Source organism: Pelobates fuscus, chromosome 11 (genome assembly GCF_036172605.1).
Source record: "Pelobates fuscus isolate aPelFus1 chromosome 11, aPelFus1.pri, whole genome shotgun sequence".
NCBI classification, from domain to species: Eukaryota; Metazoa; Chordata; class Amphibia; order Anura; family Pelobatidae; genus Pelobates; species Pelobates fuscus.
Window position 1 is genome coordinate 9,614,055 of NC_086327.1, and position 23,379 is coordinate 9,637,433.

At 47.6% G+C, this 23,379-nt stretch overlaps 2 protein-coding genes across 3 annotated transcripts in view; one reads left to right on the forward strand and one right to left on the reverse strand.

Moving 5' to 3' along the window:
• Nucleotides 1–1,905: 1,905 nt before the first annotated feature.
• SZRD1 (SUZ RNA binding domain containing 1) lies at nt 1,906–13,365 on the reverse strand. 2 transcript variants are annotated; one of them, XM_063435863.1, is made up of 4 exons: nt 13,251–13,365; nt 4,895–4,944; nt 4,366–4,617; nt 1,906–3,391 (listed from the first exon to the last, which is right to left on the reverse strand). In XM_063435863.1, the coding sequence occupies exons 1-4, from the start codon at nt 13,353–13,355 to the stop codon at nt 3,289–3,291; spliced, it is 510 nt and encodes a 169-aa protein (XP_063291933.1). In that variant the 5' UTR covers nt 13,356–13,365; the 3' UTR covers nt 1,906–3,288. The 2 variants fall into 2 exon arrangements, with proteins under 2 accessions (XP_063291933.1, XP_063291934.1); XM_063435864.1 differs by having other exon boundaries at nt 3,284–3,386.
• Nucleotides 13,366–19,822: 6,457 nt separating this feature from the next.
• FBXO42 (F-box protein 42) overlaps nt 19,823–23,379 on the forward strand; it is a 52,010-nt gene continuing 48,453 nt past the window's right edge. Inside the window, exon 1 of the mRNA XM_063435408.1 lies at nt 19,823–19,948. The gene's annotated coding sequence lies outside the window, so the exon portion shown is untranslated. The remainder of the gene's footprint in view (nt 19,949–23,379) is intronic.

Below are 23,379 nucleotides of genomic sequence, written 5' to 3' on the forward strand. Positions count from 1 at the left end.
TGGTTGGAGTGTTCCTTTAAGTGAAATGCAATGTATGGAAAGTGCGCATTGGTTGGCAACACAGAAGGATGGAACCACTGGGCCTGTCTAAGTTCTTACCTGCAATCAACGCATCACCCCACTGATCGATGCAGTACCAAACACTCAAGTGACAGAAGATTTGATTTACAGTTACAGACCATTTCCTACAGGCAGGGGGAGAAGAATTGTCATTTGCACTTTTTCAGCATAGAGCTGTTCAACAAACCAGAAAGAAACACACATTGTAATTACTTCTAATGTCCCTTTAAACATCTCAAGCATGGAAACCCCCGTTAATCTAGATGTAAAACGTTAAAAAGGGAAATTTCATTTTTCCTGGAATTTATACTTTAACAAAACACCTCGAACTTGCGCTAACTTTATGCAGGAGGTGCCATGCGTCTCTTTTAAAACGTATACTAGATACAAGATTCAAAAGTTAGATCATGAACTGGCTCAGACAAGGAAAACATTGCAAACGAAGAGGGGGGGGGTGATCAGAAATAGTTAGTCAATATAGTTTCTCGACACTGACTGCCCGATGTAAAGGACAGAGCTTATAATATGAATGACAGGGAGCCAAGATGGAGGCACCCAGGTGCAGGATAAAACAACTGAATTTTATTTCTCACATGTCACAAATGCAGATTTGTTAATAAAAGCAATAAGTAAACAGAATATTAATACTAGGAGGTGCAGTCCCCCATTTCATATTCTACACCTTTGGCTAAAACAACCCAGGAACATTTCCAATGGCTAACAAACTGAAAACCCAGTAGATAAAAACAAGTACAATTTGAAAAATGGTTTTATTTTAGGGAATCTTTGATGGGGAGAACATTTTAAACTACGCTATCACATGGCACGGTCTGTGTTGGTAACCGAACACATTATGAAAGAATAACAGCAGACTTTGCACGCTTTTCTTTACATATAGTTACTAGTAACAGAGGGACATATTGTTAAAAAACATATGTATGCATTGGAAAAGAAAACCCCCTTACCTAAACAAAAACAAAAAAAACACACACCAAAAACCACAGAGTACATGATACTTTAAGAAAATGTTATAATGGCTTTTATTGGAATAATGGAATACCCCTGTCATCATTACAGCAGGAGCAGAGATGTAATCACTCCACGTAATCGAGTGATCCTGCTAGAGTTTGTTCCTTATCGGCTAAGAGCTGCCCTGTGCATCTACCACCTTAAGCTCACTGGAGCAGGTGAGCCACGAGAGTTACAATATTGGGAAGAGCTGAGCTGCCAGTACTTCACCCTAATTAAAACAAATACTATCAGACATTAGCTTAAAAATTGTTACATGATTTGGAAGGTTCCAGCTAAGCTGCACATATATCACTTACTTGAAAAGAAAGATAAAAACCTTGATTTTCTAAGACAAACATGTAGCATTTACACAGAAATGCATATGAATGCTTCAGAACCGTAACCGGAGTTGGGTAGATTTATATAGAAAAAAAAATAAAATACAAAAAAAAAGGGGGAGGGGGGGGAACACGGCTCTTACAGCCTACTACTTAAAGGCACTCATAATGTAAGAGTAAAGGAACACACTGTGTAAACCTACAGATTCATTTATACACACCCAATGAAAAAAAAATAAAAAAAATCTCCAGTTAAAATAGAGAAAAAAAAAAAAGGAACTGCCCCTTGATTCTGGATTTCAAGCTAAAGGCTGTGACGGTGTGTGTACAATAGTAACACTCATCATGCTGCCATATTTGGATTTCAGACATTCTACCTGCAGGGACAAAAGGGACGGAAACCCCGTGAGAGGTTTTATTAAATCAATACACATAACCCAGAGAAGTTTAGTTTGAAGTGCAAGTGATATGACCGTATAAAATACTGCGTAAGAGGCATGTTTTCCGTCAACTTTATTCAACATGGTTTGTTCCCAATGTTCTGATTTCTAAAATTAATGTATATATTTTGTTACAGCACTGAGCTAGAACCAGAAAGAACAGCTCTACATCCATGTCACAACTGCTGACAGCCATGATAGCTTCAGAGTTCCATCCACATCCCTTAGAGGTCTTTACACATACTAGTGAACCCAGGCCCAGGGAGTTCGCTTTGCAAAATAGTAAAAAGTTCCCTACGGGCTTACGTCTCCCTTCAAATTAATTACTGCATTTATTTGAGATAGCCCAGAAGGTTGGGACCCAGCAGATATGGCAAGGGAACAGTTCTGGGCCAACTCCATCGTGACAAACTGTGCTGGAAAAGGCTGGAATTCAGCAACAAGAATGCCTGGGAGCACAGTACACTCAGCAATTGATTTCCATATTCCACATCTTTGTTTTCTAGGAAGAGCCCAGGCATCATGGATCAAGTCTTCATCCTAACATTGTTGTGCCAGAATCCTTCAGTCCAAGACAGATGACAGAACAGACCAGCAGAATACTGTAGCAAAGGGTTCTCCTGAGCGGTTTCTGCCACCCAGCTTGCAAGCCATGCTGGTTAATAGCTCATGCACACCTGCCCCTTCTCACACTCACACACGAGGGCATGTCTAGCCAAGCTTAATGCACTCAAAACATCCTGAAGCCACTGCAGGGGGAACGAGCTCCAAAAGCTTTCTTAATACAGGCCCTGAAACGCCAAACACTGGAGGGCTGGCTTTACCCCATTACTGTCTGTCAATACCAGTATGAGCAATGAAGCCATTGCACTGCTATGGTTTGCTGTGTTAAGAAAACTACAATCTAATTTCCGCAGTTAAATCAAAGCGCTTTGTCTTAGACATCTAAAACCCCCTCCATGCACAGTACATCATAACCGAAGGAAGCTGTTTGAAATGGAAATTCTTAGTAATGAGGCAGGCAGTCATTAAGAAAATATATGTGATAAAGTGGGGGGCTTGTGGACCCACTTCCCTCCCTGGAGATGCTGTTAACATTATTGCTGGCGGTAACTTCAACAGAAGTGGCAGTCGCAGGCACGTGGCACCCCCTTCTTTATCTATATGTGGCTTTTTTCCGCACCACCCTCCCTGCCTATTTTGCACATGCACACGCTTTCCCTTGTGTAAAGCGCCAGGGTAGCTTGTGGCAATGTGCCAATCACAGTGGTCGGAGCTAGAGGCGTGGCGGGAGGGGGGTCACAGTGCACAGGGTTTAAGGTCACAGTGGGCAGAGCAAAAAGGGCATCAAAGTGCAAGTAAATGAGGTGGTCCCCCTCTGCTCAGGTCCATTGGTGTAACAGGGCAGCACAGCCCTTGGCAGCGGTGCTCCGTCACATCTATCTGCGCTGAAGGAAGCCTTGTGATCCATCTGGACCCAGTGGTTGTCGGATCACATTGTTAGGTTGTCTGATGTCCTCAGGCTGATTGACTCTCGCTGTCCTAGGAGAAAGCATGAAGCACTTACATCTATACAAATAAAAACAGGATTGTAATATAATACCACCCCTTCTCTCTATCCCCTCATAATAATGCTGGATTTTTAGATTTTTTTTGGTTGTAGGGTAAATACAGATTCAGGGAACTAGACATAAAATTCTAGGCCAAAGTGATATCCCCTCTCTAGGAGATGGGACATGACACACTGGAAGACAATACAGGCCACCACAAAAAAGGAGGAGATATCCGCTTCAGGAACAAGAACTACCAGCCTCCTCGGAATGGATGCTGCTCTTTGCTAGACTATTTCTGATATCTTCCTCATTTCCAGAGGACAACGATGCGTCCCCTTTGAGTTATGGATAGTTCACCTTTCATTTTCCCCAATACAGGCTACTGAAGTATATAGTAGGGCAGACAACAGACAGAAGGAAAACTCAATTTTGCTGCCCTTACCACGTGAAAAGAGCCACCATGTTCCCAAGATGCTGTGCACACGGGCTATGCAGAGAGAATCAAGTGACATTTGGGAAATGTGCATTACGCTACTATACAAAGACCACGCGATCAATTGATTTATTTAGAATCTACTTTTCCTACTAAAGTGAAAGGGACTTGTTAAATTTGCTTTTGCAAATGTCCACAGCCTAGTGTTCATGCAAGCTAAACTGAATACACCAAAGTCTTGTTGTACGATTACTCCTGTCACACATGGTTAATGATTTGACTACATCTGAAAATTAAATGTGAGGATTCTACAATGTACCAGGGAGGATGTTATTGCTGATCAACCTTTATGTACACAAATTGAAATGTCTATGGCAGAACAGAGACCAATATCCAGAATTCTAACAACAGCCAAGTCTCAGCATAGACTAAATTAACTGAAAGCTCACAGCGAGCAAGATAAGTGGTATATGAAATCAATAAACAGGCATCAGGTTTTCCAGAGCATCCATACTCCAGAAAAAAATTACCTGTCGGCTACAGGTTTGTCTGGCTCTTCCTCTGGGCTGGCGCTTCCTAAAATACGCTTCCGAGCTTCTGCGTACTCTGCCTCTCTCTGTGCCAGAGACTTAACAGGCAGTGCAGGTCGGCTGCTGGCATTGGTGTTGCTTGCCAGGCCGTTACTCGTAGGTCGCTTTAGTATTCGGATCTGAGGAGGAGGTCCAGCTGGCAAGGAATCGTCCTGGATCACCACGGGAGCTTTAGGTGGAGACTTTGACTTGCTGAAAAGAAGAGCCGATGCTGGTTACAGCTAATCCACACATGCATTATGTCAAAAATTCCCCAAATAACATCCTTTTTTAGCAACTCTAGACAGAATCCCTGTATATTTGCATAAGAGAGTGCTATCCACAATGGAATCTGGAATGTGAGGGAGCAGTCTCCAAACGAACAATACTAGTTTTAGTAGAATGTAATTTGATAATACCCATGTCTAGAGGACTATGATCATTACCACATCAGAATACCCAAAATTAGTCAAGAGGTTTCATCTCTTACCTCTCTCTTTGAGTGATCTTTAGCTTCTTTTCCAACCGTCTGTCTATCTCCTGGAGGGGTAAAGACAAAAATACTGTTCAATCTACGAATAGAACCCTTAAATTTACACAACAGGGCCTATTTATCTTTGAGCACACAATACACTTTGGGTAACCCTTTAAACCAGTTAACGGTCTTTTCCTCAAACATCATAATCACTAAAGTCCGCCCTGTAAGCCCTGGTCCCCAATAATGGGGCAAACCGTTTAGCAATGGCTTGCCCACTTACCAGGAACCTGTCAGGCTTCTGGCCTGCTCTGAAGCAGAATTCAGAAGTTGGATGGCATAGAGTGTCAATGAACGGCAAAATGAGCATGACAATTTGCTAGCCTGGAACTTTTGTTCCTGCAGCAGAGGGGTTAAATCTCAATATGTATGAATACATAAAGATTGCCTTACTCAGATTACCTGCCTCATATCTAGAACACAATGTATTCCGCCATGCATCTAATCATTAATTCCCAAACTGCAACAAATCTGTAAATTTATATATATAGACCAGGGGTGTCAAACTGTGGTCAATATGCTGTTGGTGCACTGCATCTCCTATAATTATGATATGGAACACACCTATTTTATACTTTGTTTATTATACTACAGAGTTTAAATTCCAGCCTCATTCTGATTAGCTTAGATTCCTTCGGCACTCCAGATATTGTGAACAACCTCTCCCATAACGCTGGCAAAGGATCATGGGAAGTGCATTCCAAAACATCTGGAGTGCTGAAGGTTGCCTACGCCTGCTACTTAGAACATCGAGAAGCCAATCAGAATAAAGCTGTGGTTTGAAATAGATCATTTATATTAATTCACATCCTTGCAAGCAGCTTATTAACAGCCTTATTTAAAAAGCATAACGAGCAAGCTGTTTGATGTGTGTCTACACCTGCACTTGTCTTGGGACATCATATTAAAGCCATCAAAAATAAGATATTGCTGACCTTTCAAACAAGCTACCAGAAGTACTATGGCTGACGAAGCATTTTAAAATCTGTCCCCTTCCTGGGATCAGCATCAGATATAGGCCTCCACGTTTCCGAGGAATGTGGGTGACATGATCCCACCATGGCTTGCAGCAAGCTTTGGCAGCCGCTCAGCAATCCATTCCCTGTGGCGTGGAGGGTATTAATAACTGCCTACAAGCCATAGATAAATCTATATAGTCTTCCAAAAACCCAAAGTTAACATACATCGTTAAAATGGTGAAGTGGAATAGTACATTTAACACCAATTTAAATACCACACTCTCTAATGCATAATCTGCTCTTTATGTGAAGTCATGTCTGATATTTGGGTTATCTGGGCATATTGCAAATACAGATAAGAACACTAGTCTTTGTGGGAACAGGAATACCTAGTGTAGAGGTCATGTAGTTTATACCTCTATATTGAGAAAAGGAGGGGAGAACCATCAACCCTTCCCAAGAAAACCTTACACGTCATTTAGCTGTGCGCTGTATAGTTTAAATTAGGTAATTTTCCATACCACAATGCCTGTGCAATAAAGTGTGACTAATAGAAATGTACCTTTAATAGTGCATGTTCAAAATGCCAATTACTTTATTTATATCCTGTGTGTTTACAGCTCAGTCTTTAACTTATATAGCACAATTTAGCTCAGAAAACCCACCACAACTGGAATGTATCTAATGAAAAGGGACACTCCAGTCACCAAAACAAGTTTAGCTTAATGAAACCGTGTTGGTGTATAGACCATGCCCCTGCAGTCTCACTGGCCTATTCTCTGTTATATAGGAGTAAAATCAATGTTTATACAGCTCTATTCACGCCTCCCTGCATGTGATTTGCACAGCCTTCCTAAACACTTCCTGTAAAGAGTTTTCACTTCCTTTATTGCAAATTCTGATGAATTTAGAATTTCTCATCTCCTGCTCTGGTAATAGCTTGCAAGAACCTGCACAAGCATCCTGTGTGTGATTTAAGTTCAATTTACATAGCAGGAGTTAACTCTGAAGGTAATTTAAATTATATTGAAAATCAAACCATTTTGTTTCCATGCAGGTTGTGTCCGTCACACCTGAGGTGGTGTGGCTAGGGCTGCATAAAACAGAAGCAAAACTGATTTAACTCCTACATGGCAAAGGATTAAGCAGTTAGACTGCAGAGGCATGATCTATACACAAAAACTGCTTCATTCAGCTCAAGTTTTGGTGAATATAGTCCCCTTTACGGTCCAGAAGATGGGTTTTGCATGATCATTGCTCACTTTTCTAAGCTTCCATGAACATCAAGGAAACTGTGCAAGAACCAAACACTAAGACAGTAGGTCAGTAGCCAAATATGCAACATTTTAAGAAACAAGATTTATACTGACAGGATTCAAAAGAGAAATGAATGGGTTAAACAAACCATACATTTTAAACATAATTACAGGAAGCAGCCTGCTTGACTAATCCGGCTATTAAAGATTAGACTATGTAGCATTTTATTGCCTGTTAGGAGGGAGAACTTTCACTTTCAATCAATGAGCATTAAGCTTGAATGGGAATTGGATTGCAATGGAGAACACATACAGAGCAATAAATATAACAATACGCATATAGACAACACTAAAACACAGTGGACCCTCTAAGGAAAGGGTCATAGCACTAGAGAGAGGGGTGTTAATGGTTTAGGAAATAATTCAGACCATAAGGTGGATGTACAAATTAGATTTCCAGCTCAGATGCTGAAGGAAAAAGAAACCCACCACAACATTAAGAAAATAGCAAGCATTCACATTTAATGTGATCCAAATGAAGATATATTAAAGGAACACTATAGTCACCTAAACAACTTTAGCTTAAAGGGACATTCCAGGCCATTGGAGTGGTCTGGGTGCCAACTCCCACTACCCTTAACCCTGTAAGTGTAAATAATTACCTTGCAGGGTTAAGTCCGCTAGTGGCAGCCACTAGAGGGAATTCTGTGTTCTGTGAACACGAAAAGTATGTTATACGACGCTGGACGTCTTCATGCTATGTGAGGACCTCCAGCGTCGCCGAAATCCCCATAGGAAAGCATTTAATAATGCTTTCCCATGGGGAGGTCTAATGCGCGTGCCTGACTATTGCTGCGCTTGCGCGAACATTGGCACGCATGCGCATTAGGCCTCCCCCGCCGGCTGATGTCGGCGGGGAAGGAGAGTAGGCAGAGCCTGACCCAGCACCGGACTCCGGCAACTTGGGAAAGGGGGTGGGAGGGAGGGGACACTGTAGGGTCCTGCAGTAAGTTTTCCTGGCACTGGAGAGTCACTTTAATGAAGCAGTTTTTGTGTATAGATCATGCCTCTCAGATGTTACTGCTCAATTATCTGCCATTTAGGAGTTAAATCACTTTGTTTCTGTTTATACAGCCCTTGCCACACCTCCCCTGGCAATGATTGAGAAAACCTGCATGAAAAAAAACTGGTTTCACTTTCAATCAGATGTAATTTACCTTAAACAATTTTATCTCTCGCTCTGTAAATTGAACTTTAATCACATACAGGGGGCTCTTGCAGGGTCTAGCAAGCTATTAACATAGCAGGGGATGAAAAATAAATGAAAATCTAGGGGGCGGGGTTTCTAGGGGGCCGCCATTTCTAACTGCTCCTCATCTACCTCCTAAATCTAACCGAAAATTGTAAAACCACCTCGATCAACACTGAAATAAACCGCAGTACCGTAAGCTGGGCAACGGACTGCGTCGATCGATGCCTTTCTCGTTCACACCGAGTCACACAAAACCGAAACGCAAAACTGGGGCCTACTACGCTCCACAGATACGAGGCCTGGACAAGCTCATCGACTGCCTACTGGAGGCACACGACAAGTGAGTCGGTCTCCTGCCTATTGACGCCACAGCCCCACACACTTCCAATGGGGCGCCAATCGCAAAAACCCGACAGGGACATTGGGGTTATGCTCCAACGACCGGCAGCACCAAAAACACTGCAGAGAGAGACCGAGGAGACACTGGCACCCGTGCTCCGGAGTGCTAACAGGGACACCTCACCCACTCCACGAGTAACCAACAGCTCAGCAGCTCAGAAGTGATTATGGTCCCGGGAAGATATGGCCCTTTAAGTACAATATTTGGGCATATTGGACTTGTATGGTGCTGCTAGCCCTTTAAGAACAATTTTGGGGCATGGAGAAAATTTGGGACAATGCCCCTTTAAATCTGTGTCCCCAGACCTATTTGGGACAAGGCCCCTTTAAGACTGTGTCCCCAGACTTGTTTGGGGCACTGCTCCTTTAAGACGGTGTCCCCAGACTTTGGAAATAACTTTAAATGGCTTTTCCGCTTATGGTTCGGTAATTGGGGCACAGGCGGATCACCCAGAAGTGGAAGTGTGCAGGTAATTTACCTCCCAGGCTGGGAGCCTGCTGTAGGTAAATTGCCGAACGCTGGGTGGCCGCAGTTTGTGCAAACCAACACGTGGCGGCAGCCATCTTTGTTCATTCAATGCGGTCAGCGGTGAATGGAGCCAAATTCATGGAACTGAAATCGGCTACACAGTTCCACGAACACCACTGAGCCTTACCTTCTCCCCAATGATTTTGCAGCCGCAGAGACAAAGTCCCGTTCGAAGATTCGAACGCTCATTCGAATGGGACTTAGTCATTTTTTCAGCCTGAAATAGACCAACCGCACAGCCCAAATCTATGGAACTGTTTTGGGCATGAAAATGTGCTTGTGGTCGGTCGGTCAATTAGGACTCCCAGCTAACTTTTTAACCCCTGGATGGAATTGGCTGAATTTTGACTATGTTTATAATTAAAGTGTGCTGAGTTTGAATATGTTATTGCTTATTGAAACAGTTTTGGTGTATAGATCATGCCCCTGCAGCCTCACTGCTCTATTCTGTCATTTAGGAGTTAAATCACTTTTGTTTCTGTTTATACAACCCTAGCCCACACCTTCCCTGGCTGTGACTGACACAGCCGCATGAAAAGAAAATGGTTTCATTTTAAAATCAGTTAACTTGATTTTATCTCCTGTTTGATAAATTGAACTTGAAATCACACACAGGTGGATTAACAAAGCAGGAGATAAGAACTTATTAATTAAACAGACTGTGCAATAGTAAAAGTTTAAACATTAGATGACACTTTACAGGAAGTATGGGTAAGTCACGTGCAGGGAGGTGTGACTAGGCTGTATAAACAAATATATTTAACTCCTAAATGACAGAGGATTGAGCAGTGAGACCACAGGAGCATTATGTATACACCAAAACAGCTCCATTAAACTAAATTGTTTTGGTACCTAGAGTGTCCAATTAACTTCAAGCACTATACCCGGTGTCAAACCATTTACCTAGGACAGTAAGGCACCTGTGGTCTGTCTGTTCTGCACAACTATGCTAAAGCATAAGTTCATACTTTTGCATTCAAACTTTGGATATTATTCAATGGTGGAGAGCATTAGTTAATCAGTTATTACTACTAGTGCCCAGGAATATGCTGCAGTGATCTTTTCTTTGTATGAAAGTGTAAACTTGAAACAAATCCTCATTTAGAGCTCCTACCTCCTTCACATCCACGATGGCAATCCAGCCTGCTCGAAATTCCTGAACCCACCTCAATTACACAGCACCCCCTCCCGCAGGAATCTCAACAGCATACCTACTACCCTCTCTCAAAATCCTAACCTCTTAGACTGCCCCTCAAATCCTACTTTTTGCATCCTATTCCCAGTCTCTCAGATACACTCTACATTTTTACTGCATCCCCCGCACCTGCTTTTCAGATACCCACAACATTTGCATTATGCACCCATCCTACTGCCTTTATCCCCCATTTCCCCTGACTTTCAGATAGACCCCACATTTCAACCTACATCCCCCCCACTGCAAGATTTCCACTGCTGACCCAATTTACACAACCTGATTTTAAGGGATCCCCCGTCCCATTCACAGGGATACCTCCTCCTTCTCCCATTCCCAGGGACTTCCCCTTATGACCCCATGCGGTCTCCCACACCGGGACACGTGTGGGCCTGCGACAGAACGCTCCATGGTGGAGCCCCGAACCTGTGCCAGACCCCTCCATGGTGGAGCCCCGAACCTGTGCCAGACCCCTCCATGGTGGAGCCCCGAACCTGTGCCAGACCCCTCCATGGTGGAGCCCCGAACCTGTGACAGACCCCTCCATGCGTGACAGACCCCTCCATGCGTGACAGACCCCTCCATGCGTGACAGACCCCTCCATGCGTGACAGACCCCTCCATGCGTGACAGACCCCTCCATGCGTGACAGACCCCTCCATGCGTGACAGACCCCTCCATGCGTGACAGACCCCTCCATGCGTGACAGACCCCTCCATGCGTGACAGACCCCTCCATGCGTGACAGACCCCTCCATGCGTGACAGACCCCTCCATGCGTGACAGACCCCTCCATGCGTGACAGACCCCTCCATGCGTGACAGACCCCTCCATGCGTGACAGACCCCTCCATGCGTGACAGACCCCTCCATGCGTGACAGACCCCTCCATGCGTGACAGACCCCTCCATGCGTGACAGACCCCTCCATGCGTGACAGACCCCTCCATGCGTGAAAGCCGAGCCCGTGACAGACCCCTCCATGTGTGAAAGCCGAGCCCGTGACAGACCCCTCCATGTGTGAAAGCCGAGCCCGTGACAGACCCCTCCATGTGTGAAAGCCGAGCCCGTGACAGACCCCTCCATGTGTGAAAGCCGAGCCCGTGACAGACCCCTCCATGTGTGAAAGCCGAGCCCGTGACAGACCCCTCCATGTGTGAAAGCCGAGCCCGTGACAGACCCCTCCATGTGTGAAAGCCGAGCCCGTGACAGACCCCTCCATGTGTGAAAGCCGAGCCCGTGACAGACCCCTCCATGTGTGAAAGCCGAGCCCGTGACAGACCCCTCCATGTGTGAAAGCCGAGCCCGTGACAGACCCCTCCACGGTGGCGCGCCGAGCCCGTGACAGACCCCTCCATGTGTGAAAGCCGAGCCCGTGACAGACCCCTCCACGGTGGCGCCCCGAGCCCGTGACAGACCCCTCCACGGTGGCGCCCCGAGCCCGTGACAGACCCCTCCACGGTGGAGCCCAGAGCCCGTGACAGACCCCTCCACGGTGGAGCCCAGAGCCCGTGACAGACCCCTCCACGGTGGAGCCCAGAGCCCGTGACAGACCCCTCCACGGTGGAGCCCAGAGCCCGTGACAGACCCCTCCACGGTGGAGCCCAGAGCCCGTGACAGACCCCTCCACGGTGGAGCCCAGAGCCCGTGACAGACCCCTCCACGGTGGAGCCCAGAGCCCGTGACAGACCCCTCCACGTGTGAGCCCAGAGCCCGTGACAGACCCCTCCACGTGTGAGCCCAGAGCCCGTGACAGACCCCTCCACGTGTGAGCCCAGAGCCCGTGACAGACCCCTCCACGTGTGAGCCCAGAGCCCGTGACAGACCCCTCCATGTGTGAGCCCAGAGCCCGTGACAGACCCCTCCATGGGTGAGCCCAGAGCCCGTGACAGACCCCTCCATGGGTGAGCCCTGAGCCAGACCCTCCATGTGTGACAGACCCTCCATGTGTGAGCCCAGAGCCTGTGGCAGACCCTCCATGTGTGAGCCCTGAGCCAGACCCTCCATGTGTGAGCCCTGAGCCAGACCCTCCATGTGTGAGCCCTGAGCCAGACCCTCCATGTGTGAGCCCTGAGCCAGACCCTCCATGTGTGAGCCCTGAGCCAGACCCTCCATGTGTGAGCCCTGAGCCAGACCCTCCATGTGTGAGCCCTGAGCCAGACCCTCCATGTGTGAGCCCTGAGCCAGACCCTCCATGTGTGCCAGACCCCTCCATGTGTGCCAGACCCCTCCATGTGTGCCAGACCCCTCCATGTGTGCCAGACCCCTCCATGTGTGCCAGACCCCTCCATGTGTGCCAGACCCCTCCATGTGTGCCAGACCCCTCCATGTGTGCCAGACCCCTCCATGTGTGCCAGACCCCTCCATGTGTGCCAGACCCCTCCATGTGTGCCAGACCCCTCCATGTGTGCCAGACCCCTCCATGTGTGCCAGACCTCTCCATGTGTGCCAGACCTCTCCATGTGTGCCAGACCTCTCCATGTGTGCCAGACCCCTCCATGTGTGCCAGACCCCTCCATGTGTGGCAGACCCTCCATGGTGGAGCCCGGTTCCCGTGACGCGGAGGCTGTGTGGAGCCGGTTCCTGCGGCCCAGCCCGGGGGGAGATGTCACACTGGGGGCCCTGGCCGTACCGTGAGCTGTGGTCTCCACATTGTGCTGCGATGCGGCTTACGCTGGCGCCATATAACGCGGAGGGCAAAGGTCGGAGTCCCCGCCCCCCCACTCACCCCGCTGTCCGCAGCCTCCTCCCAGTTCTCCGCGACCTCATCTTCTTCCATTTTCCACTCAGCCGCCACCGGAAACCAGGCCGAACGCCGGGCTACACTGCGCATGCTCAGAACGGGAGCGCGCACGCACGCACGCGGACCAGCACGTCCTGTGTCAGCGCGGCGCTGCCGGAAGTCGGCCATGATAGCACACCCCAGGAGCGGAAGTGCTTGGCAGCCATGTTTCTACTCCAAATGTTATGGATACAGAGTGAATGGCTGCTCTGTGTCAAGCACTGACTGGGTTATTAAAGGAATTGTACTTTACTGTTCATAGTCTTGGTCCTTACAAGTTAGCATTGTCTGTGTATCTATCTACCCTGACTAATAAAACAATGTCCCATCCTCAGACTCTCACTGTTACTTTAGCACCCACTATGTGCTGGGTTTAGATTCTCCCCAGTAAACATTCTTACAGAAAAATCACTAAAAACTCAATTTGTCAAGAAAGCCTATAAATCAAACTATTAACATTCTATCTATTGTCTAACCCGCTTCACATCATCTCATCCAACTGCGCCATCTAACATTTACGATCTCATTTTATTGGAGACTCAACTAGCAATCCACCATGAGATGCCGTTTAATATTACGTTTATTAGTAATAATACCCAGCTCCGCTCAAAATGTTAGCTAGTCTGAGCTGGGCCATTGTCACTTTTTGATCCCGTACATCCTACATGACTTGTAAATGTGTGTTAGTCCACCTATTGGCACATTTAATGTATTCATTCATGGGGAAGCAAGGCGTTTAATGTATCTTTGCAATATATATATATATAATTTAGACGGATGATAAGATATTTTCACTGAACTGTGCAAAATGGTGGCTATTACCAACCCAAGATTTAGGCTATGAGATTTTGTTAAACTTTCTCAATTATGTCTATATTTTGTTTAGGGTGGGTACATGTGTTACTGTATATACAGATCTGTGAAGTTTGGTGTCAGGAGGCATGACTGAAAGTGTAACACAAGCACATAAATACCTCATCTGCCATTTTACCCCACTCCCCTTAGAATGCAAGTCTGCTTGAGCAGGTACCTCGGCATCTTCTGTTCCTGCATGTCTAAGTTGCCTTGTTGCAGCTATTTGTTTGTTAGTCCACCTATTGTACAGCACAGAGAAACATGTTGGTGCTTTATAGATAATATGTAGCTTCGCTCACTCTGCACTTTTCATGGTTTTCAGGGCATTTTGAGACATATACTTTGATTGCTCAGCACATGGCAAACTCTGATAATCTCCTTTACAGATGTCAGCTCAACCCCAGATACAACCACCAGACTGCACTCCATCTCCCAATAGCAGACCTGCCAAACTTTGGGTCACTATCCTCTGGACTGTGACTATACTCTCAGGTGAAAGTGGCTGTTACCAGGGTTACATTCTGGGCTGGATGGAGCTGCTGTATTTTGAGCTTAGAGCAACTGAGTCTGAGCCAAATAGCTATAACCATGGCTAAGTGGCTGTATTTTGCAATGTGAGTGACACTTCTGAGCTAAAAGAGGCTGAACTTGAGCCTAGTGGCTGCATCCAGCGTCGACCCATGGTATTCTGGGCTGAGAGAGCCTCAACTTAAGCCTACTGGCTGTAACCAGGGACGAGTGGCTAAGCCTAGTGGCTGTAACTAGGGATGAGTGGCTGAGCCTAGTGACTGTATCCAGGGATGAGTAGAGGTATTCTGGGCTGACAGAGGCTGAACCTGAGCCTAATGACTGTAACCAGGGGTGAGTGGCTGAGCCTAGTGGCTGTATCCAGGGTCAAGCGGTGGTAATCTGTGCTGAGAGGGGCTGAAACTGAGCCTAATGGCTGTAACCAGATGCGAGTGACTGTATCCAGGGGCGAGTTGCTGAGCCTAATGACTGTAATCAGGGGCGAGTTGCTGAACTAAGTGGCTGTAACCAGGGTGGCTGAGTGGCTGAGCCTAGTGACTGAACCTGAGCCTAATGACTGTAACCAGGGGTGAGTTGCTGAACTTAGTGGCTGTAACCAGGGTGGCTGAGTGGTTGAGCCTAGTGACTGAACCTGAGCCTAATGACTGTAACCAGGGGCGAGTTGCTGAACTTAGTGGCTGTAACCAGGGGAGAGTGGCTGAGCCTAGTGACTGTAAACATGGGCGAGTGGTTGAGCCTAGTGGCTGTAACCAGGGGCGAGTGGCTGAGCCTAGTGGCTGTAACCAGGGGCGAGTGGTTGAGCCTAGTGGCTGTAACCAGGGGCGAGTGGTTGAGCCTAGTGGCTGTAACCAGGGGCGAGTAGCTGACCCTAGAGGCTGTAACCAGGGGCGAGTGGTTGAGCCTAGTGACTGTAACCAGGGGTGAGTGGTTGAGCCTAGTGGCTGTAACCAGGGGCGAGTGGTTGAGCCTAGTGGCTGTAACCAGGGGCGAGTGGTTGAGCCTAGTGGCTGTAACCAGGGGCGAGTGGTTGAGCCTAGTGGCTGTAACCAGGGGCGAGTGGTTGAGCCTACTGGCTGTAACCAGGGACAAGCGGTGGTATTCTGTGCTGAAAGAGGCTGAACCTGAGCCTAGTGGCTGTAACCAGGGCTGAGTGACTGTAACCAGGGGCGAGGAGAGGTATTCTGGGCTGAGAGAGGCTGATCCTGAGCCTAGTGACTATATTCAGGGACAACTGACGGTATTCTGTGCTGAGAGAGGCTGAACCTGAGCCTAGTGGCTGTAACCAGGGGCGAGTGGTTAAGCCTAGTGGCTGTAACCAGGGGCGAGTAGCTGACCCTAGAGGCTGTAACCAGGGGCGAGTGGTTGAGCCCAGTGACTGTAACCAGGGGTGAGTGGTTGAGCCTAGTGACTGTAACCAGGGGCGAGTGGTTGAGCCTAGTGGCTGTAACCAGGGGCGAGTGGCTGAGGTTAGTGACTGTAACCAGGGGCGAGTGGCTGAGGTTAGTGGCTGTAACCAGGGGCGAATGGCTGAGCCTAGTGACTGTAACCAGGGGCGAATGGCTGAACCTAGTGACTGTAACCAGGGGCGAGTGGCTGACCCTAGTGGCTGTAACCAGGGGAGAGTGGCTGAGCCTAGTGGCTGTAACTATGGGTGTAACGGATCGCCTGGCACCCCGACTGGGCACCTCCGTTAATGGATGCTCCTAGTGCTTCCTGAGGACTCCAAGCACTCTGGCAGACACCACAATCACCGAATCTGAGAAGCATATAAATCCTCTCAAGCCTCTGAATGCTGTAGACAGTTGAATAGGAACCATACAAATAGGTTTGCACTCCTAGCAGTCAAACTGGAACAGCATGCAATAAATCCTCCCCCAATAATGAGACGACACTTCACTTTGAGGATTAAACAGGAACTCAGGTCTGGAACACCCAGCCTGGTTTTTATTACAGTTGTGCACATACAGGACACACCCAGGGGGAGGCATAAAACAACCAATCAAGTAACAGTACAACCCACACATCCCCTCCCCTCAGATAAGCAATTAACATAATTACTACATACAGTAAAAATACATTTTCCACACATACTCTGTAACTTTAAAACCATACATCCCATTCACATAAAAATACATATCCACAATCAATCCATTCAGGGGAACAACATATTAAAAAATGGCATGAATCAGACCAGGGGTTCAAAAGTTAGTAAAAGTATCTTTTGTTCCCCCTGGCTGGTAGTATTTTAATTAAACAGTAAAACAGCAAACAGTAAAAGTAAAAAAATCCCCACAATGCATCTTGGTTTCCTCCCTTCTGCCCTGGAGATAATTGGAGAAGTAATCCAATTATCTCCCAGGTCAAAGCCAAAACTCCATTACACATGTGGGGACCTAAATACAGGATTATGTTTTAAAATATATAAAGTCACTTTTTATACATTAAACACAGACATGTAACATATCCCCAGATAGCTCAGGTCTGCGTGCACATTATTAGGTGAATGGCACGCAGACCACACAAATACAGTTTAATTGCCATGGAGCCAAAGTCTTTCCCATAGTCTTTCATTATATGAATAGGCTCCATGGTATAGCTATCTGGGGTATCACATTCCCATAAAGTCTGGTCCATAGTCCAAAGGCAAGAGGCGGGCAATCAGCCCCCTCCAAGGACACGTGGCGAGGTCGGTTTCGCCACAATGGGCAAATGGCTGAGCCTAGTGACTGTAACCAGAGGCCAGTGGCTGAGCCTAGTGACTGTAACCAGGGGCAAATGGCTGAGCCTAGTGACTGTAACCAGGGGCGAGTGGCTGCCCCTAGTGGCTGTAACCAGGGGCAAATGGCTGAGCCTAGTGACTGTAACCAGTGGCGAGTGGCTGAGCTTAGTGGCTGTAACCAGGGGCGAGTGACTGTAACCAGGGGCGAGTGGCTGAGCCTAGTGGCTGTAACCAGGGGCGAGTGACTGTAACCAGTGGCGAGTGGCTTAGCTTAGTGGCTGTAACCAGGGGCAAGTGGCTGACCCTAGTGGCTGTAACTAGGGGCAAATGGCTGAGCCTAGTGACTGTAACCAGTGGCGAGTGGCTTAGCTTAGTGGCTGTAACCAGGGGCAAGTGACTGTAACCAGGGGCGAGTGGCTGGGGCGAGTGGCTGAGCCTAGTGACTGTAACCAGTGGCAAATGGCTGAGCCTAGTGGCTGTAACCAGGGGCGAGTGGCTGAGCCTAGTGGCTGTAACCAGGGACGAGTCGCTGAGCCTAGTGGCTGTAACCAGGGGCGGGTGACTGTAACCAGTGGCAAATGGCTGAGCCTAGTGACTGTAACCAGGGGCGAGTGGCTGAGCCTAGTGACTGTAACCAGGGACGAGTTGCTGAGCCTAGTGACTGTAACCAGGGGCGAGTGACTGTAACCAGTGGCAAATGGCTGAGCCTAGTGACTGTAACCAGGGGCGAGTGGCTGAGCCTAGTGACTGTAACCAGGGGCAAGTGACTGTAACCAGGGGCGAGTGGCTGGGGCGAGTGGCTGAGCCTAGTGACTGTAACCAGTGGCAAATGGCTGAGCCTAGTGGCTGTAACCAGGGGCGAGTGGCTGAGCCTAGTGGCTGTAACCAGGGACGAGTCGCTGAGCCTAGTGGCTGTAACCAGGGGCGGGTGACTGTAACCAGTGGCAAATGGCTGAGCCTAGTGACTGTAACCAGGGGCGAGTGGCTGAGCCTAGTGACTGTAACCAGTGGCGAGTGGCTTAGCTTAGTGGCTGTAACCAGGGGCAAGTGACTGTAACCAGGGGCGAGTGGCTGGGGCGAGTGGCTGAGCCTAGTGACTGTAACCAGTGGCAAATGGCTGAGCCTAGTGGCTGTAACCAGGGGCGAGTGGCTGAGCCTAGTGGCTGTAACCAGGGACGAGTCGCTGAGCCTAGTGGCTGTAACCAGGGGCGGGTGACTGTAACCAGTGGCAAATGGCTGAGCCTAGTGACTGTAACCAGGGGCGAGTGGCTGAGCCTAGTGACTGTAACCAGGGACGAGTTGCTGAGCCTAGTGACTGTAACCAGGGGCGAGTGACTGTAACCAGTGGCAAATGGCTGAGCCTAGTGACTGTAACCAGGGGCGAGTGGCTGAGCCTAGTGACTGTAACCAGGGACGAGTCGCTGAGCCTAGTGACTGTAACCAGGGGCGAGTGGCTGAGCCTAGTGACTGTAACCAGGGGCGAGTGGCTGAGCCTAGTGACTGTAACCAGGGACGAGTCGCTGAGCCTAGTGACTGTAACCAGGGGCGAGTGGCTGAGCCTAGTGACTGTAACCAGGGGCGAGTGGCTGAGCCTAGTGACAGTAACCAGTGGCAAATGGCTGAGCCTAGTGGCTGTAACCAGGGGCGAGTGGCTGAGCCTAGTGGCTGTAACCAGGGACGAGTCGCTGAGCCTAGTGGCTGTAACCAGGGGCGGGTGACTGTAACCAGTGGCAAATGGCTGGGCCTAGTGACTGTAACCAGGGGCGAGTGGCTGAGCCTAGTGACTGTAACCAGGGACGAGTCGCTGAGCCTAGTGACTGTAACCAGGGGCGAGTGACTGCAACCAGTGGCAAATGGCTGAGCCTAGTGACTGTAACCAGGGGCGAGTGGCTGAGCCTAGTGACTGTAACCAGGGACGAGTCGCTGAGCCTAGTGACTGTAACCAGGGGCGAGTGACTGCAACCAGTGGCAAATGGCTGAGCCTAGTGACTGTAACCAGGGGCGAGTGGCTGAGCCTAGTGACTGTAACCAGGGACGAGTCGCTGAGCCTAGTGGCTGTAACCAGGGGCGAGTGGCTGAGCCTAGTGGCTGTAACCAGGGGCTGTAAAAAATGGCTAGTTTTATTTGTATCCATGTATGCTATCTCTCTATATAATGTATATACAAAGTAAAATAAAAAATGAGAGCAGCTCTAAACATAAACATTCCTAAATTCATAGCAACGTGACCTCCACAATATGGCGCGTTTCAGTCTCCATAATTGACCTCCACAATATGGCGTCTGACCACGGTTACACTCACTATGATAGGAATTGACCTTCACAAGATGGCGCATATTCCAGGATACGCTTGTTGCGTACGTGTAGACACTCCTGCGTGCGCGCCCTCGCCGCGCTCTGTTCCTTCCTCTCCTGTCTGCCGCTGATAGTGCTGGAAGATGGCGGCTTCGTGAATAGGGAGGGACCGGCCTGAGCTCCGGGACACACGGGGCCCACCTGGCTGGGAGAGGCTCAGAGAACCCCGGGGGCCACACCGCGTGCAGGTGAGACCGGGGCCCCGTCCGTCTGTCTGTCTGTCACACAGTCTGTCTGTAGAGGGTCTGACTGTCACACAGTCTGTCTGTAGAGGGTCTGACTGTCACACAGTCTGTCTGTAGAGGGTCTGTCTGTCACACAGTCTGTCTGTAGAGGGTCTGTCTGTCTGTCACACAGTCTGTAGAGGGTCTGTCTGTCTGTCACACAGTCTGTCTGTAGAGGGTCTGTCTGTCTGTCACACAGTCTGTCTGTAGAGGGTCTGTCTGTCTGTCACACAGCCTGTCTGTAGAGGGTCTGTCTGTCTGTCACACAGCCTGTCTGTAGAGGGTCTGTCTGTCACACAGCCTGTCTGTAGAGGGTCTGTCTGTCACACAGCCTGTCTGTAGAGGGTCTGTCTGTCACACAGTCTGTCTGTAGAGGGTCTGTCTGTCTGTCACACAGTCTGTCTGTAGAGGGTCTGTCTGTCTGTCACACAGTCTGTAGAGGGTCTGTCTGTCTGTCACACAGTCTGTCTGTAGAGGGTCTGTCTGTCTGTCTGTCACACAGCCTGTCTGTAGAGGGTCTGTCTGTCACACAGTCTGTCTGTAGAGGGTCGGTCTGTCTGTCACACAGCCTGTCTGTAGAGGGTCTGACTGTCACACAGTCTTTCTGTAGAGGGTCTGTCTGTCTGTCACACAGTCTGTCTGTAGAGGGTCTGTCTGTCTGTCACACAGTCTGTCTGTAGAGGGTCTGTCTGTCTGTCACACAGTCTGTCTGTAGAGGGTCTGTCTGTCTGTCACACAGTCTGTCTGTAGAGGGTCTGTCTGTCTGTCACACAGTCTGTCTGTAGAGGGTCTGTCTGTCTGTCACACAGTCTGTCTGTAGAGGGTCTGACTGTCACACAGTCTGTCTGTAGAGGGTCTGACTGTCACACAGTCTGTCTGTAGAGGGTCTGACTGTCACACAGTCTGTCTGTCACACGGTCTGACTGTCACACAGTCTGTCTGTCACACGGTCTGTCTGTCACACGGTCTGTCTGTCACACGGTCTGTCTGTCACACGGTCTGTCTGTTACACGGTCTGTCTGTCACACGGTCTGTCTGTAGAGGATCTGTCTGTCACACAGTCTGTCTGTAGAGGGTCTGACTGTCACACAGTCTGTCTGTAGAGGGTCTGACTGTCACACAGTCTGTCTGTAGAGGGTCTGACTGTCACACAGTCGGTCTGTCTGTCACACGGTCTGTCTATAGAGTGTAGGGATCGACCGATATTGATTTTTTTAGAGCTGATACCGATATTCTGTGAACTTTCAGGCCGATAGCTGATATAATTTGCAGATATTCTGTACATTTACCATTTTGGAAAATAAAAACAATATCTAAAGGTAAATGCACAAAATTATAAATGCCACGTGTAGTGGATGTAGTGTGTTTAGACAGGGGAGCTGTGTGTGTTTGTGTAGTGTGTGTATGTAGTGGATGCAGTGTGCGTTTGTGTAGTGTGAGTTGTGGATGCAGTGTGTGGTTTTGTAGTGTGTTTTTGAAGTGTTTGTGTAGTGGATGCAGTGTGTATTTGTCTAGTGTGTGTAGTGGATGCAGTGTGTGTTTGTGTAGTGGATGCAGCGTGTATTTGTCTAATGTGTGTAGTGGATGCAGGGTGTATTTGTCTAGTGTGTATATAATTAAAGCAGAGTGTTTGTGTAGTGTGCGTAAAGTGGATGCAGTGTGTGTGTAAAGTGAATGCTGTATATATTAAATGCAGAGTGTGTTTGTGTAGTGTGTAGTGTGTGTGTATTTATGTAGTGTGAATGTAGTGTGTTTATATAATATAGTGTGTGTATATAATGCAGTGTGTTTGTGTAGTGTGCATTATAAAAACACACTACACAAACACACTGTGTATATAATGCAGTGTGTGTTTATATAATGCAGTGTGTTTGTATATAATGCAGTGTGTTTGTATAGTGTGTGTTTGTATAGTGTGTGTGTGTGTATATAATGCAGTGTGTTTGTGTAGTGTGCATTATATATACACACACTGCATTAAATACACACTTACTATACAAACACACACATACTATACAAACACACACTACATTATATACACACACACACTATACAAACACACTGCATTATATACAGTGTGTTTGTATAGTGTGTGTTTGTATAGTGTGTGTATCTAATGCAGTGTTTGTGTAGAGTGCATTATATACACAAACACACACTGCATTATATACACACATACTATACAAACACACACTGCATTATTATACACACATACTATACAAACACACTGCATTATGTAAACACTGCATTATATACACAGAGGGTCTGTCATTCATTGAGCGTGTCTCTGGAGGGTCTGTCATTCATTGAGCGTGTCTCTGGAGGGTCTGTCATTCATTGAGCGTGTCTCTGGAGGGTCTGTCATTCATTGAGCGTGTCTCTGGAGGGTCTGTCATTCATTGAGCGTGTCTCTGGAGGGTCTGTCAGTCATTGAGCGTGTCTCTGGAGGGTCTGTCAGTCATTGAGCGTGTCTCTGGAGGGTCTGTCAGTCATTGAGCGTGTCTCTGGAGGGTCTGTCATTCATTGAGCGTGTCTCTGGAGGGTCTGTCAGTCATTGAGCGTGTCTCTGGAGGGTCTGTCAGTCATTGAGCGTGTCTCTGGAGGGTCTGTCAGTCATTGAGCGTGTCTCTGGAGGGTCTATATCTATCTGCTGTTAGGTTGTCAACTCATAACAACTCATTGTTTACTGAATACGTACGCAAGTCTCAGTGTGGTATACATTGAAAGGTTACCTAGTGTAATGTAACCGTTTGTGTCAGTGTAGATATAAATAAATGTGGACATAATTTGTTTCCTCCCCAATCCTCCTCAACATGCATTGGTCTGGATGCATTGTATATAAACATAGTGCTAAAACTGTCTTTCGTAAAATAGCATTCTCCTGTTTGAATCTACAAATCATTTTATATCTATGCATTATGCTAGCCAATGGTGTTTATTTTTAGATAAAATTATCTCACATCCAGTTTCAGCTGGGCAAGGATCTTGCTGCATGGAGGTCCAGCGCATGTTTATGTGTTGCACAAGCCATTCTGTAATATTTATCCTAGAATTATTTGCTTTCAGAGATGATAACAAGTGGTGTCCACGAGTGCCCAGGGCTTCCTTCCTCCGTGCTGGGAACTGGATGTTGAATATGTTTTTCTGTTACATGGTCATTTAAAATAGAGGTTGTTAACCGTTGGGTCAGAACCCCCCATGCCTCTTGTGTTGCAACAAATATATTGTAATCTTCAAGCCTCAGACAATTGGTCACAATAAATTACGTTCTGTTGCATCTCTTCTTTCCCCAATTCATATGAAAAACCCTCTGACACTAGACACTAAGGATATTTGGAAAAAAATATTTTATTTATATAATATGTTACCAAGCTAATCTTATACTTAAAAGGACA